Source organism: Urocitellus parryii, chromosome 12, assembly GCF_045843805.1.
Source record: "Urocitellus parryii isolate mUroPar1 chromosome 12, mUroPar1.hap1, whole genome shotgun sequence".
Classification (NCBI taxonomy): Eukaryota; Metazoa; Chordata; class Mammalia; order Rodentia; family Sciuridae; genus Urocitellus; species Urocitellus parryii.
In genome coordinates, this window is record NC_135542.1 from 80441949 (window position 1) to 80456644 (window position 14696).

A 14696-nucleotide genomic window follows, 5' to 3' on the forward strand; every position below is an offset into this window, starting at 1 on the left:
TGGAAGTCCCATCCTCATCTAGGAACTTTCAAAAATACATCAAGGAGAACTGTGCAGTCAGGGTTATTTATTTGTCATGGAAAAGCTACAGGGAAAAAGAGATGGCAAGGATAGGCCCTTGTTCCACGTTCTCTTCTTCGGTGCACACAGCTGTGAGTAGCAAGAAACAACTTTTGGTGCCTTTACCAATGGGCATCCTTGGTCTCTGTAAACCACACATGCGTGCCTATGAATGTGTGTGGCCTGTGTGTAACAGAGAGAGGCACCCTAGAGAGAGACATTGTCTTTGATCAGTTAGAGTTCAGTGACATCAGCTCTGGACTAGAAATCAGAAATATGGCTTCTCTGTTTTCCCTCTTACTAATCCAGTCTCCAGAAAGTCCTTCACCTTGGTGAGCCTTGTCTCCTCATCCATACAGTGGAAGCAGTGAGATCTGTCCCAGTGAGGATCAGATGAAGTAATGCCCCTGAGAGCACTGTGTAAAATCATAAGGTAGAATACTATTATTTATGATGAGTAAGCAGGAAGGAATCCAGATGCCAATTATTTTGCTATCTTTTCACTAGGCTAGGTAATCGAGCCAGAGGGTGGTTGGGTAATATTTTCCCCACTTAGGTTCACAGCCGACGTGTAATCTATTATACACAGGTATCTGAGTTCTATTATTTATAATATGTTCTATTATTTTTAATGTGCTCTATTATCTCTAATTCCCTTCTGAATCTCTAGGTAGTAAAGCAAACAAACAGACAACCCCACCATATTGAGTAAAGGTTTTGACAAATTAACTGGGCCAGAAGGAATTTTTATCACCTGTTTGTAGATCTCACTGATTAGTGTCACTAATTTCTAAGGAAAGGGGCATTACTATGATTCCACTAGTCTATTCTGATGTGAACCTCTTTCCTTTTTGCATTTTTTCACCTTATAAAATCTGCCCCAAATGTCCTGATGTAAGTACTAAAGAAGTTTTATGTTTGTTTGTTTGTCTGCATTAAGATATATTTGCTGAAGGTTTGGGATCCTAAAATTAGAATATTTAATAAGCAACTCCTGACATTTATCACCTCTTTAGGATTTATCACTCACCCAGTGACATTATCTTTCTTGAGCTAAATTAAAAGACAAATTCAAATCCTGCACGGTAGCCACCAAAAGCATATATTTGAAAAACAGGATTCAGCGTGCCATATTATGCATTATTTAATGGTATGCAAATTATAAGTCAGACAGTTAGGAAAACCACACTTCAGCATTAATAAACAGCAACACTACTACTACATTAATTATGATATTGCTACGATTTATTCCCAAGCTTTGCATTCTGATTCTCCTTGAAAATGTATGCCATCTGATAAGCAGTAAGCTATTCCCCTCCTATACCTCCTGCCCATTCTTCAACTCTGTTCCTCCTACCCACCCGATGGGCAGCTGCAGGAAACAGGTACAGAAATACAAAGTCATAAGCAGCTGCAGTCTTCTGAGCATTAAAAATTAAAGAACAAGCAAACACCACCTAAAGCTCCAACATTTATTGTGTCAATGTTAAGCACACTTTTTAAAAGACAACAGAGAATGTATAGAAACAAGGGGGTTGGGGTGGGGGGGGGCTCATGCTCATTTCCACAATACAGGTAATTAGGTTGGCTGGTTTCAAAAGGGCTTGACATCGCTTGGGACAGCGATGGTCCGAGGGCCCTCTGTATGGGACTGATTCACTGTTCCAATGGGGGGCGGGGGTCTGTTTTTTTGTTTTTACTTTTTATTAAAAAATATAAATAAAATGGCACTGCAGGCCCAGGCTGGAAGGACTCCGCAGGATTCTGTCTTCGCACAACGGCTTCTTGGAGGCTACTGTCAGAAAACATCACAAACTAGCAGGATGACAGACCACGCTGAACGTCGGCTGGGCGGTACGGGTCCACCCCGGCCCTGGGGACTTCAAATTTTCTCAGAACTTAAGGGCTCTCGAGCTTCCATCCGAAAACTGCCACACATCTTGAGCTCTCTGGGTACTACGCCGAATGGGGGTGTGTGAAGAACCTAGAAAGAGGTTGGAGACAGAGGAGGGGGGAAAAAAAAGTACAGGTGTGACTTGGCCCAGCGATTTTTCTGTTCTCTCACTAGCTATTCAAAATTATGACTTAAGTCAACCACAGGTCGAGCCACCGGCATCTTAAGCATGGTCTCCAACGCCATCTCCCCTCCCCAGTTATCTGACCTCTTTGTGGCTTTCCCACGCCTCCCACCACCTCTTCCCCCCAAGGACCCAGACCCCCCCTACCCAGTGGTATGATAGCCCTACGAAACTCGGGGACACACCTGGAAGGAAACACTTGCCCTTATGACTGAGAAAACTTAGTAGGAAAACAGTCCTTTGGTTGAGGACAGCAGGGGAGGGAGGGGGACAAGGGGGACATCTTCTTTAAAATAATAATAAAATTATAAAGAAACAAAAAAATCAAAATTGATGTAAAAGCAGCACAACGAAAACATGAAATGTCATCAAGTTCAACGTCAAAGCAGCCAACGATTTACAAGAGGCGAACAAATCTCTGAAGAGAAAACCAGAACCCAAAATAGTTGCTCTCAAATTGCACCCAAAACTGCCTGTAGTTTCTTTCAAACATGCAGTTTTTTTTTTCTTTTCCTTTTTTTTTCCTTTTATTTTTAATTTTTTTTTTTAAATTGTTTTCCTTGTTTCTCAGGGGGGAAGGCAATGGTGAAGAAGGGAGTGGATATGTCCTCCGGGTTCCTCCCTTGCTGTGGACATTGACTTGAAGCAGCAGAACTGGGAGTCCAGATGTGCCGAGGAGGAGGGCTACCTCTGTGGCATTCCAGGCCTCGTTGCCATGGCGACCCGAAGCAGGGGCCTGGGGCCTCCTCTCCCCTGACTCAGCGCCGCAGGAGGCCTGGGGTCTGGGGCTCAGCTGCTCTCAGGCTTCCCCCCCTGAGCAGTGGAGACCTGAGCTGAGGGGCCTGCTGTGTCCAGGTGGGCTCTGGGGAATTCCATTCCCAGTCCAGCACTAGTCACTGTTGTTGAGGCCCCCTGAGCTGATATCCCAGTCAAACCCCTTTGTCTGACCTGCCACCAGTATTTAAAGCCCTAACAGACAAAGTATAGCATGGGCATGTACCACATTCATGGTTATTTAAAAGCACAGCCCCCTAGGGATCTGGGGGCGCCGGTTTTAGAAGAAACTTTAGGGAAATTGCTTCATTGGCCTTTTCTGCTGCCTATATGAAAGACCTGAAAGATACATGTGCTTCCTTTACATAGTTTTTGCCATGTTACAGAAAGGAAAAACAGTATTTGGGTAGACCGTTGAGTTGTGTTCAGCCAAGTTTAGGTACTTAAAAGTACAGTGACCCATGTGAACTGTATTGCTCTCTTTTCCCAATGGGAAGGGAGGAATTAATCATATTCCATGATCATTGATGACACTGGGAACTAGAGAGAGAGAGAGAGAGAAGAGAAGCAGTCTTGTCCTCCTGCAGGCCGATTCCCTGGCCATGTGCTAATGGGGCACCAAGGCGCCAGCAAACAGAGATCCAACCACTCGGGTCTGCAGCGTGAGCTCCAGGAGCCCTGGAACAAACGTACTCAACCCCAACTCTGTCTATGTAGTGTCCATTTCTCTAAAAATGCGTTCGTTTATTTTCCATTGGAAAGACTGACGGACTGCAGGAGACACCAAGGAATATTTGCCAAGTGGCTCATGCCTTTTAAAAGTCAACCGTCTTTTCAAAAACAATTTTCCAACAAGGTTGAAAGAACATGGCCCATCCCATCCTTATATCGGCAAAATTCCCACAATCTCTTTAAGGGAAGTTGTCTTTAAAAAAAAAAAAAAATGAGATGGATGCATTCTTGAACACCCTAAGCCCAGAGACAAAGGAGTGACAGATTCACAGTAGAGAATGCAAATGCAAAGTTCCTAGAGTCACCAACAATCATGTTTGTGTGTGTGTTCGGGATTTGGGGGTGGTTAAAAGCAGAAAACACTGTATTTCCTCCCTTACTCACTCTCTGAGTAAAGTGCTAGAAGCAGGACAGCATTAGTAAGGCTTCTCAACCCCTTTTTGGAATGGCCCCAAATAATCTTAGTACCTTCCTAAAAACTTTTAGCGTCTATGAATAACCTACCTCTTTTTCTTATTTCTCCAAATGAAATCATATCTAAATCAACCCCTCTCTCTGCCACTTCCTTTTGAATTCTCACTTCAAGTACTATGGTTATGTACAATATGGACTTATTGCATACACAAAAAATGGTATTTAAATAAACAGTTCTATCCACAGAATGCTCTGGGAAAAACTCAAACCACTTCACACTTCCTGCCACAGCTGGTACACATGAAGACCCAGGTTCACCCCCCCTCTTAGCAACCTTTAAGACATGCTGGTTTCAGTCCTTTTGCAGGTCCTGAATAACGAGAGGATAGCAAACAGACTCAGAAAGGAGGTAGTATATGCCCTGGAAGAGCTTTGGGGTTCAAATCTGGGAGAAAGAGTATTTGCTGTATTCCTATTTGTTAAGTTGCTCTCAAAATGAAGATAAAAAGAAACATCTTAAGCATCAGGATTTTGAGTACATAGGGAACATTCCATCAGCAAGCACATCAATAGTTACAAAGACTTAACTGAGAATTTAGGGGAGATATTACTGTTCTTAGTATTTCTTCATTTTAAAAATATATTGGGAATTCATCTTACTGTGGAACTTTTTAAAATATTATTTTATACTATGATTTTTAAATTTTAGGACTCCAGATGCAAAATGTCACTTACAAGTTTTATTTTTTTTTTGACTTAAGTTTTCATGCTCCTATTGTTCAGTAAGCTTCAGAAATAATATTTTATCAGAAGGCTTCAGTAAGTCATGTGAAGTAACCTGAAGAACCTGTCTCCCAATAAATTTATTTAACTTTGGGACCATGTAAATCAAGCATAATCTGTGATTTATCACCAGATGTTTGCACCCCTCCCCGTTCCCCATTTGATTTAAGAAATCTGAACATACAAGTATACCATATCCACCATTAATTCTGTCTGTCAGATGCAAAACCTAATTACACTAAGAGCATCATATACTGAGAAATTAAAATGAATATTGTATATAAAACCTACACAGCTGCACTCCAGAGCTCCTAATAAAATAGCAATAGGGACACACGGAAGTTTTATGGCCATTTAATATGGTGGAGCAGAAGTCAGCATGTCTAAAACCGGCGTGGCACTGGGGAATATTTCTATCTGTCTCAAACAGCATTTTGGATTCCATTTTGGAGTAACCTAATCTAAAACACACACATCTTTTCTCAGTTCACTGACAAACACCAAGTTCTCCAAGGTACTCTGCCCCCATCCCATCTTAGCTCCTGTGCAATGTTCTCCAAAATCCTCTTAGTGGACTCTGATTCATACCCAAACTGGCTTAAAAAAAAAAAAAAAAAAACTAGTTTCTCTATACTTTAAAAAGATAAAACTCTTCTTGCCTTAGATGAAAGGCATTACATGAAAAGACCACCTCAACTGGTACTAGGGCAAAGAACTGAGCAACAGAAAAAAAAATGCTACCACAAGAAGACGACAGAACAGCTTTTGTTTTGGTTTTTACAAAAATAAGAACAATGTCGGATCCATTCATCTACACTGGGAACAGGGACACAGTATCACAGAGGCATGTGTTGTAATAAAGCAAATTGATGCTGCGACATGCAGTATTTGTAAAACCGACAACACAGATTGGTAAGAAGAGATTTTTAAAAAGTAGGCCTAACTTGCTTTTCAAAGACAATGCATAAATCTGTTGGTTGGTCGAAAGATAACTGAAGGGTATTCCCACTCTCACTTGCTGCCAGCCAGGTAGACCCTAGGAAAACATGGAAACGATCTGTCGCATGTAAGGTCTGTGGGGTCTCAGAACCACAAAGCAAGCCACCCTCATCTCCAGAAAGCAGGGTCTGATTCCAGAATGTTGGCTCTGTCTGGCTACCCCTGGTCGCTACTTTCTGCTCATTTTTCTCCTCCCTCCTTTTTTGGTTTGTTTGCTTGTTTGTTTAATTGATGCCTTTGTCTCTGGATTTTTAGGTCTGAGGGCTGGGGTCGTTCTTGTCATGAGGAATGACTGTTAGGTAGAAACTAAAGAGCTGATTTCTTTTTTTTAAAAAAAAAAACCGTTTTTACATCACATTCTAAGATAGGACAATGATGGGAAAATAGAAAAGAACTTTTAGACAACAAGAACAGCAAAAAATCCAAAGGAAATAAAAGTTGAAGATGCTATTACCAGCAAGTTTTTCACTTAATAAGCTGAATGGATTTCTGCTAAGAGATGGAGCAAAAGTTTTTAACATCAGACTGAAAACACCTTCAGTTTCTTGAAAATTATTCTAAAATTGTAAAGCCTGATAACTATATCCATGGTTTGAGATGTCTATTTTAATATAGTAAGTAAGTTCCTTTAGGGTATAAGACACGCATCAAAATGCCCAGAGAAATAATCTTGAAAAAGACTGACTGGCCTTCTCTTAAAACCTGTTATTTTCTTGAAGGTAATTTACAGAGTGTGTCAAATGAGGACACAAGAAGCTTACATTGTGTACTTTAATTTTTTTTTATTTTTTTCAATAAAGGGACAAAATGGGTGTATGAACAGGTTAATGCAGACAACTGCCAAAAAAACACAGACAGTGGTTTTTCCAATAGAACTTAACAAAGACCAGAAACAAATACAATAAAAAGCCAGGTTGTAATGACCTTTGGTCATCCAAATAAAAAAAAAATAAAAACAAAGAAAAATAAAAGATCAAATTAAGTGCCTCTGTTTTGAACAGGGCACATAAGCAATAATAAATAGTGACTCCCATAGTAAAAGATAAAATTTCAAGTTACGACAAACAGCTTTCATTACAGGAATAGAAAAGGCCAATAACAAAATATTCTGCATTGCCATTTACAAAAAAGTATTGACTAAAGCGGGCTTTCTCTTTAATATGCTTTGCATATGAAATTCTTTCCAATCTAAATATAAAGCACCATTTAGTTTTTGGCAATGAAAAAAACTGCAAAACATTGGTTTTTTTTTTTTTCCTTTTTTTTTCTTTCTTTCTTTTACTGCATATGAAGGTAAGATGCTGGAATGTAGGGTGATAGAAGGAAAGGGACAAAAAGCACACTACATAACAAACCAACGTTATTAGCTTGCAGTACTGCATACAGTATGGCAGCAGGAAAAAGGAACAAAAAGGATATGTACAACCCCTATGACAGCCATCTGTGTGACATTCTAGCAGGCTCCCCCAAACCGCCATTATATGGCTTCTCATCTGTACAATGTCACACTTTTTGTTTCTCTTTTTTTTTTTTTGAAGCATACAAATAATTTGTACTATATTATCCTGCCAAATTAAAAAAATATACTGTGGCAGCCTGTCTTTTTTTTTTTTCCACTACCAAAAAAGGTACATTGATACCTTTTAAGAGAACAAGCAACAGTTAAAAATACAAGCTTCAATATAAATACTATAGTACCTAACACTAGATGAACATTTAATTCAAATACCATTCTAGAAATACAGAAAAAAGACCATAAATGTGTTTTAGCATAGGAATCAACATGAGTGTGCATTTTCCTATATTTAAGTACTATATAATCTTAAACCTTTCCCCAATGTATGTTTTTTTTTTTTTTTTTACAACCTGAAGAGCGGTGTGTAATCCAAGGCATAGAATTTCCACTACCATTTTTAAATGGATAACAAGTCTTGTAACACCACCAAGACAATGGAACCCTAAAATGCAGTTCCCCCCTAAACATAATGAAGTGTTTTTTTAAAAAATTTTTTTCTTAACATTTATATTTAAAAAAGTTTTGTACAAAAAAATCCTTGCACTGTAGAAGCGAAAGCAATCATTCATTTCTATGTTAAGTGTATTCTGTTTCCATTCACAGCGCTCGCAATGTTGCGTCCAAGTAAGTAAGCTCATTAGTCAAGTAAATGGCTGGCAAAGTTTTTTAGTTTTTTTTTCTTTTTTTTTTTTTTAAATGCTCATCAATGAGATTGTGTTCAATTTTTTTTTCAGCATTCTTGCAACTTTTCCCTTAAGTATAGACCTGTAAACTGGGAAAATTGTACAGTGCACTTAATTGTCCTATCTGAGCAGGTTTATTTTATACTCAACCTCTGTATCTCTGATTAGAGAAAAGATACAGGTATCACAGGCAGAGTCAAGTGCTATTTGAACACCAACTGGGGCAGATGCTAGCTTAATAAAAAAGAAAAACTTAAAAAAATAAAAAAATAAAAACAATGAATCCTCTTCCATGTTAACACAAATAGCACACAGTGTATGGAAAAGAAATGAAGTACAACTTTTAGGGAGCACAGACATATATACTGCTACTCTTAAAATTCTTTCTCTTCTTTTTTTTAAGAATGTCACATTTTAACGCAAGTCTTTAAGAATTCATAGTTAATCATCATTGTATCAATATTAGCTTATATACCTGTTCTAGTTTAAAATGGCAAATAGTACCATGTTGTGCTAATAAATCACTTCTTTTTTTTCCTCTGTTCCCCTCTGTCAAACCTCATTGTCAGCCTCTTCTTTTTTTAACATAGTATACTAGGTTTTAAGTTTATCATGTGATTGTCCATTTGACAACCAAGTGGATCTGGATCTATTTCTTTTGGTGCCAGAATTTTTAAAAGATATTATTTCAAACAAGCATCTTCACAAAATGAACTCCTTACTAATGTATTTAATCACGTTCCGGGGCTTTTGCACGTTACACATTCAATTTAATCATTGTTTAAAAAAAAATAAAACTTCGGGCAAAGCAGCCCATTTCTTTTAAGCTCTCACCAGGAGCAAAGTAGCTTTTATACTGGTATAATCAGTTTTTGTTCACAAAAGTTAAACTAAAGGGAAAATGATGATTAACTAGGACATAATGGGTTATATTTTTAGGTAGCCATTGTTGTGAGAAATACAATATAGAATTATATGCTAGGTCCTAGGGTTCATTACCTCACCCAACGCTGAATTAAGCTACAAGTTTATAACAAGTAAAAAGAACCATCAATGTGGTTTTAATAGATCCAAGGCACTCATATTTTAAAACCAAATGATAGAATAAACTTGTTCTGTTTTCTGTTAATTTGTCAATTCAAGGCCTTTCTTTCTCTTTCCTCTCCAATTGATACATTTAACCCTTTAGAGACAGACATTTAGCTGATAGGTTTTTTTTTTCAGTGCCATCTATTCTGTCTATAGAGGGTTAATCCAAAAGACTTTTTTTCCTTCTCACGTTATAAAATAAAACTGTACATGATATGTATTACAGAATGTATGCAGCATGGTCTTTTTTTCTCTCTCTCTCTCTTTTTCTCAGAACGGAACTGGAAACAGCAACATGTTTGCTCAGCAACGAATTAGGGACAATTTAAAATAGCCATAACATACCATACATGCTGTCTAAGTTTAAAAAAAAAAAACATACACAACATGTAAATTATTGCACAAGAGAAAGGCTCAAAGTTTGCGTAAAATGCAATAGTATTGCCCCATACAGATCATGCATTCAAACGGTGAGAACATAAAGAAAAAAAAAAAGAAAAGAAAAAAAGAAAAAGGAAAAGAAAAAAAAAACAGGTGTGCTGGTGACAAGCACTCTCATATTCTTAGCTTCCGTTACTTTTGTTTATTATTTGTTTGTTTGTTTAAATCACATGGGACTAGAAAAAAATCCTACAGGGAGTGGGACTGGAGGGCTATGGGGTAGGGGGGGATGGTGAAAAAAGGAGGTGTCGGGTGGGAGTGAGGGAGGAGTATTAATATACCTCTATTCAGTTTTTATATCATTATTCAACACTCGATCACTGTGCCATTTTTTCATGTGTTTCTCCAGGGTACTGTACACGCTAAAAGGCATCTTACAAATTTCACATTTGTAAACGTCCTTCCCCACCTGGCCATGCGTTTTCATGTGCCTGGTGAGCTTGCTACTCTGGGCACAGGCATAGTTGCACAGCTCGCATTTATAAGGCCTTTCGCCCGTGTGGCTTCTCCTGTGGACAGTGAGATTGCTACAGTTCTTGAAGACTTTCCCACAGTACTCACAAGTGTCGCTGCGTCTGCCCTCTTTTGAGCTGGGCCTGCCCGGGCCCGGACCACTAATATGGGGCGTGCTCCCTCCACTTCCCGTGCCGCTGCGCCCCGAGATCCCTCCGTCCAGCTCCCCGGGGGGCGTGGAGAAGCGCAAGCTCCCGTTCTCCGAGGAGTGCTCCGATGAGGAGGCAAAAGGCGATTGTCTGGAGTCTCCGAAGCTAAGGAAGGGATCTTTGAGCTGCCTGGAGGCCGCGTAGCCGGCGAGCCACTGCGAGTACACGTTCTCCGTGTTGGGCATCGCGGCGGGGGGCAGGTCGAACTCCTTCTCGAGCTTGATGCGCTTGGAGAAGGGGCTCAGCGAGCTGGGGCTGCCCAGCAGCAGCTTTTTGGACAGGCCCCCCGAGGCCGACTCGCCCGGGGAGCAGCCACGGCCGTTAACAGTGCCATCGTCTATGCGGTCCGACTCGCCGGCCACCGAGTCTTCGTCGCAAGTGTCCCTGTGGCCCTCAGCCTCGGCCAGGTGGCCGCGCTTATGCTTCTCGCCCAGGACCTGGTGGAAGGCCTCGCTGAAGTGCTGCATGGAGCTGAGCACCATGCCCTGCATGACATCGGGCAGGGCGCGGCCCTCGTCGCCCACGCCCACCACCGCGCCCCGCGAGCTGTTCTCGTGGTGGCGCGCCGCCTCCAGGCTCAGCCCGAAGCCGTAGTCCACCCTCTCGCTCTCCGTCAGCTCCTCCTCCTCCTCTTCCTCCTCTTCTTCTTCTTCCTCGTCGTCCTCCTCTTCCTCCTCGTCCCCATTCTCTGGGATCAGGTTGGGGTCATTCTCGCTCTTGAACTTGGCCACCACGGACTTGAGCGCGCTGCTGGCGCTGCCCACCAGGTCGCTGGTGCCAGGTTCCGGGGAGCTGGCGGTAGAGAGGCCGTCGTCAGACTTGACCGTCATTGGGGAGGACTTGTGCATGTGCGTCTTCATGTGGCGCTTCAGCTTGCTGGCCTGTGTGCAGGCATGGTCGCACAGGTTGCATTTGTAGGGCTTCTCGCCCGTGTGGCTGCGCCGGTGCACCACCAGGTTGCTCTGAAATTTGAACGTCTTGCCGCAGAACTCGCATGACTTGGACTTGACCGGGGGCTGGGAGGGAGGAGGGGCGGATTGCAGAGGAGGGAGGGGGGGCGTCGCCAGGAAGGGCGGCTTGCTACCTGGCTGGAATGGTTGCAGTAACCTTTGCATAGGGCTGGGCCGGCCTGGGGACAGCGGTGGGCTAGACGTGTTCCCTGCCAGCTCTCTAAGTCTCCTAGAGAAATCCATGGCGGGAGGCTCCATAGCCATTGGATTCAACCGCAGCACCCTGTCAAAGGCACTCGGGTGATGGGTGGCCAGGGCCATCTCTTCCGCCCCCAGGCGCTCTATGCGGTGGGGGTCCAAGTGATGTCTCGGTGGTGGACTAAACAGGGGGGGAGTGGGTGGAAAGCGCCCTTCTGCCAGGCCGGAAGCCTCTCTGGATACTGATCCTGGTATTCTTAGCAGGTTAAAGGGGTTATTGTCTGCAATATGAATCCCATGGAGAGGTGGCTGGGAAGGACATTCTGCACCTAGTCCTGAAGGGATACCAACCCGCGGGGTCAGGGGACTTCCGTGTTCGCTTTCTAAGTAGATTCTTAATCCATGAGTGTTCTGTGCGTGTTGCAAGAGAAACCATGCACTGGTGAATGGCTGTTTGCAAGTTGTACATGTGTAGCTGCTGGGCTCATCTTTACCTGCAAAATAATACAACAGCAACATCAATGTTTAATCACCGAGGGGGCATCAGCAATTGCTTACTCATGTTCCACCCTCAGTTTTCCCTGCCGGCCCCTCTACCCCAATGCCTAAGCCCTCACAGACCTACCCCTGTGCCTACACGGTGCCTGGCCCATCTGGTGGTCGATGCCCAATAAATATATATGAGTCAGTCTTCCTGTCATTAAACTCTGTTCTAAGAATTCTGTATCCACACCCCAAAGCAGAAAAATTCCAACCAATTCAAGCTTGAGAATGAGGGTCCCTGTATTCTAGGGATCTTGGCAAATGTCTTATGAACCTTCCAACCTCGTAAGCTGTGGTTGGGGGCAAGCCATTTCATCTCTTTGTGCCTCTGTTTCCTCATCTGTTACTCGGACAAGGTGACTGAGGAAAATTGTTTTGCTTCCCAAATCCTATGATCCTAGTCTATTCTCCTCTGAGTGGCAGGTGAATTTTCTAAATTGGCAATCATTCCATCTAGATGCCAAAAAGAGAAGAAGAAGGTAAACTAACCATAGATCTCTGTAGCCCTACTGAGGCTTAACTTGAAATATACTAATTGTTGACATTGTAAAAATGAGAAGGGACTCAAAAAATTCTTCCACAGAACAAAGACTAGCAACATTCTCCCATCCCAGCCTATGTGCCCATGGGTGAGTTCTAATCTGGATTTTATTCATAATCTCCCACAGGGGACACCCATTTTTTAATCTCAAGGAATGTCATGAAAATCTCAAAAGAAAAATTTAATTCAGATTGAACTGAAAGGCTGCACGGAGATGCTTAGGAGTTGTCCCCCAGTGCAGCAAATGCAAGTCTGAAGAAGAGTTAGGAGGAGTGGCTGGTGCCAACTTCAGCAGACACAGCATCCTGGTTGAAGGAACAGTTAAGGCCGCCAACACCATGACAGGCAGCAGGCTGAGCAATGCTACACTAGCCTCCTCCTCATTATTTTGAGAGGCTAACAACGTGAACCAAATTATACAACATCCTGCGCCCTCGGCTGAGACTCGGCTCCAGTTGAGAAAGAAACAGAAAGATACAGTTCAGCTAGTCAACTCTTTGGCCAGTAGCCAAGCTGTCTGGAGAGGGGCCCTGCTTAAGTCACATTATTTCTCTCTTGCTGAAAAGAACCCGAGAGTGGTAAATGCCACTTTGGCAAAGAGGGGGCCAGCTTGACTTCACGAAATCATTCATTTTGGGAGATAGCTAAATTAAAATGTACATGTATGTGTTATATATATATACACACACACATATATATACGCATACATATATGGAGTAACTAACCAACAGTTTACCAGTCAACTGTAGCCTTAAAAAGGGCACAAGTGATGGAGGCCTAAGGATAAGGATGAGAATAATGGATAATGTCCCAGGGATTCTGAAAAAAGACAGAGCTTAAAATATAACTGAGAAATAAACTTTCTCCCTCTTTTAAAAGAGGGGCTAGCAGAGTTCCTTCAGCCCACAGCTAGCATTTGTCAGTAACTTTTTTAAAAGGACAGAATTCACCAGGGAGCTAAAGAGTGGGAATGAGGAATTCATCAATTATATGATTCCTCCATTTAGCAAGTCAGAAAGAAAAGCTGGCAGGGTCTTCTTAGGAGCCCCAAACACTCATATTCCAAAACAAGCCAGCCTCGCTCAAGCACTTGTCTAAATAATGGACTCCTGCCCTGACCTTGTAATTTACTTTACAATGCATTTATAATCTCACTCAATATATCCCACTCCTGGGTAAATCTCTTTAACAAGATTAGATGGTAAGATACTAAAATTAGGTTTCAAACATTTGTCTAATGTGGAAAGGGTGGGGGGAGGGAGGCAGAAAGATTTTGAAAGAAAACGCTGACATTAGTATCACATTATCTGCCTATTTTTGTTTGCCTCTTTTCTTCAAAGGGAAATAAAAAGCTTCATTGAGAGTATTTTCATAAATTTTTTGTTGTTGCTGAACAAATGACTTGGTTCCCAAATAGACAGGGACAAAACTATCTGGTTCCAAGTACTGTGACCCTCTGTGGCCTTCTCCTTTGCCCCCCTAGGACTTTGGGTTATTATCATACATTTAGCCTGACAATCAGAATTGGGGACATAAAAAGGAAATTTGTCAGCTAAAGCCAGCCCTTCACACTTTCACCACTTCAAGATGCCTTAAAATCATATTTTACCCTTATAATCTTCTCCTGAAACCCAGGACTGGACCCATAATTAGTGATGCTGGTTTCGTATGTGCCATGATGCTGCCACTGATAAATGCCGAGAGCTGTGGCATACGGCACTACGTCAAGAAGCTCATTTGTATCCTTTCCAAGAGGCTTCAACAAGAAAAGTCCATTTTATTTTGCTGTCCTGTGCTTCTTAAAATTTTTTTCAGAGCCAGTTATGTGATTATGTTACAGTATGTTAACACTATGATGCTATCCCTCCCCCTCTCATACATCAGGTCAGAGAAAATGGCATTTTATCTCATAATGAGGATACAACATAGAGTTTTCACTATCGCACTTTAGTATTCCCATCAACTAGATATTCTAGATCATGAGGGCAGCTAGTGTAATCATAATGTCAATGAGAAGGGCTGTTACGATTGAGACTAAAGATTACACGGAAAGAGCTGCTTTGAAACTGGTAATTATTACCAGTCCACTAATAGCAAATGATGCATTACAATTTCACCATATAATCTGTATTTCACTCAGCTCATGCCGGTGCACCATATTATATTACAGTGCTCACAGATTCTAAATTCCTAAACTGCAGTCATCAATAAATGTGTTACTTGCCATAATTTG

At 41.8% G+C, this 14696-nt stretch overlaps 1 protein-coding gene across 10 annotated transcripts in view; it reads right to left on the reverse strand.

Annotated features, from left to right (window-relative positions):
* Positions 1-1942: 1942 nt before the first annotated feature.
* The window catches only part of Bcl11a (BCL11 transcription factor A), a 96274-nt gene continuing 83520 nt past the window's right edge, over positions 1943-14696 (reverse strand). For 2 of the 10 annotated variants that reach the window (XM_077791957.1, XM_026412635.2), the window contains 2 exons: positions 11731-11873; positions 1943-2044 (listed from right to left, as the gene is read on the reverse strand). In XM_077791957.1, the coding sequence (XP_077648083.1) occupies positions 1943-2044; positions 11731-11873 (245 nt within the window). Of the gene's footprint in view, positions 2045-9852; positions 11874-14696 lie in introns of those variants that run through there. The other 8 variants (XM_026412633.2, XM_077791953.1, XM_026412634.2 and 5 more) reach the window with 5 other exon arrangements.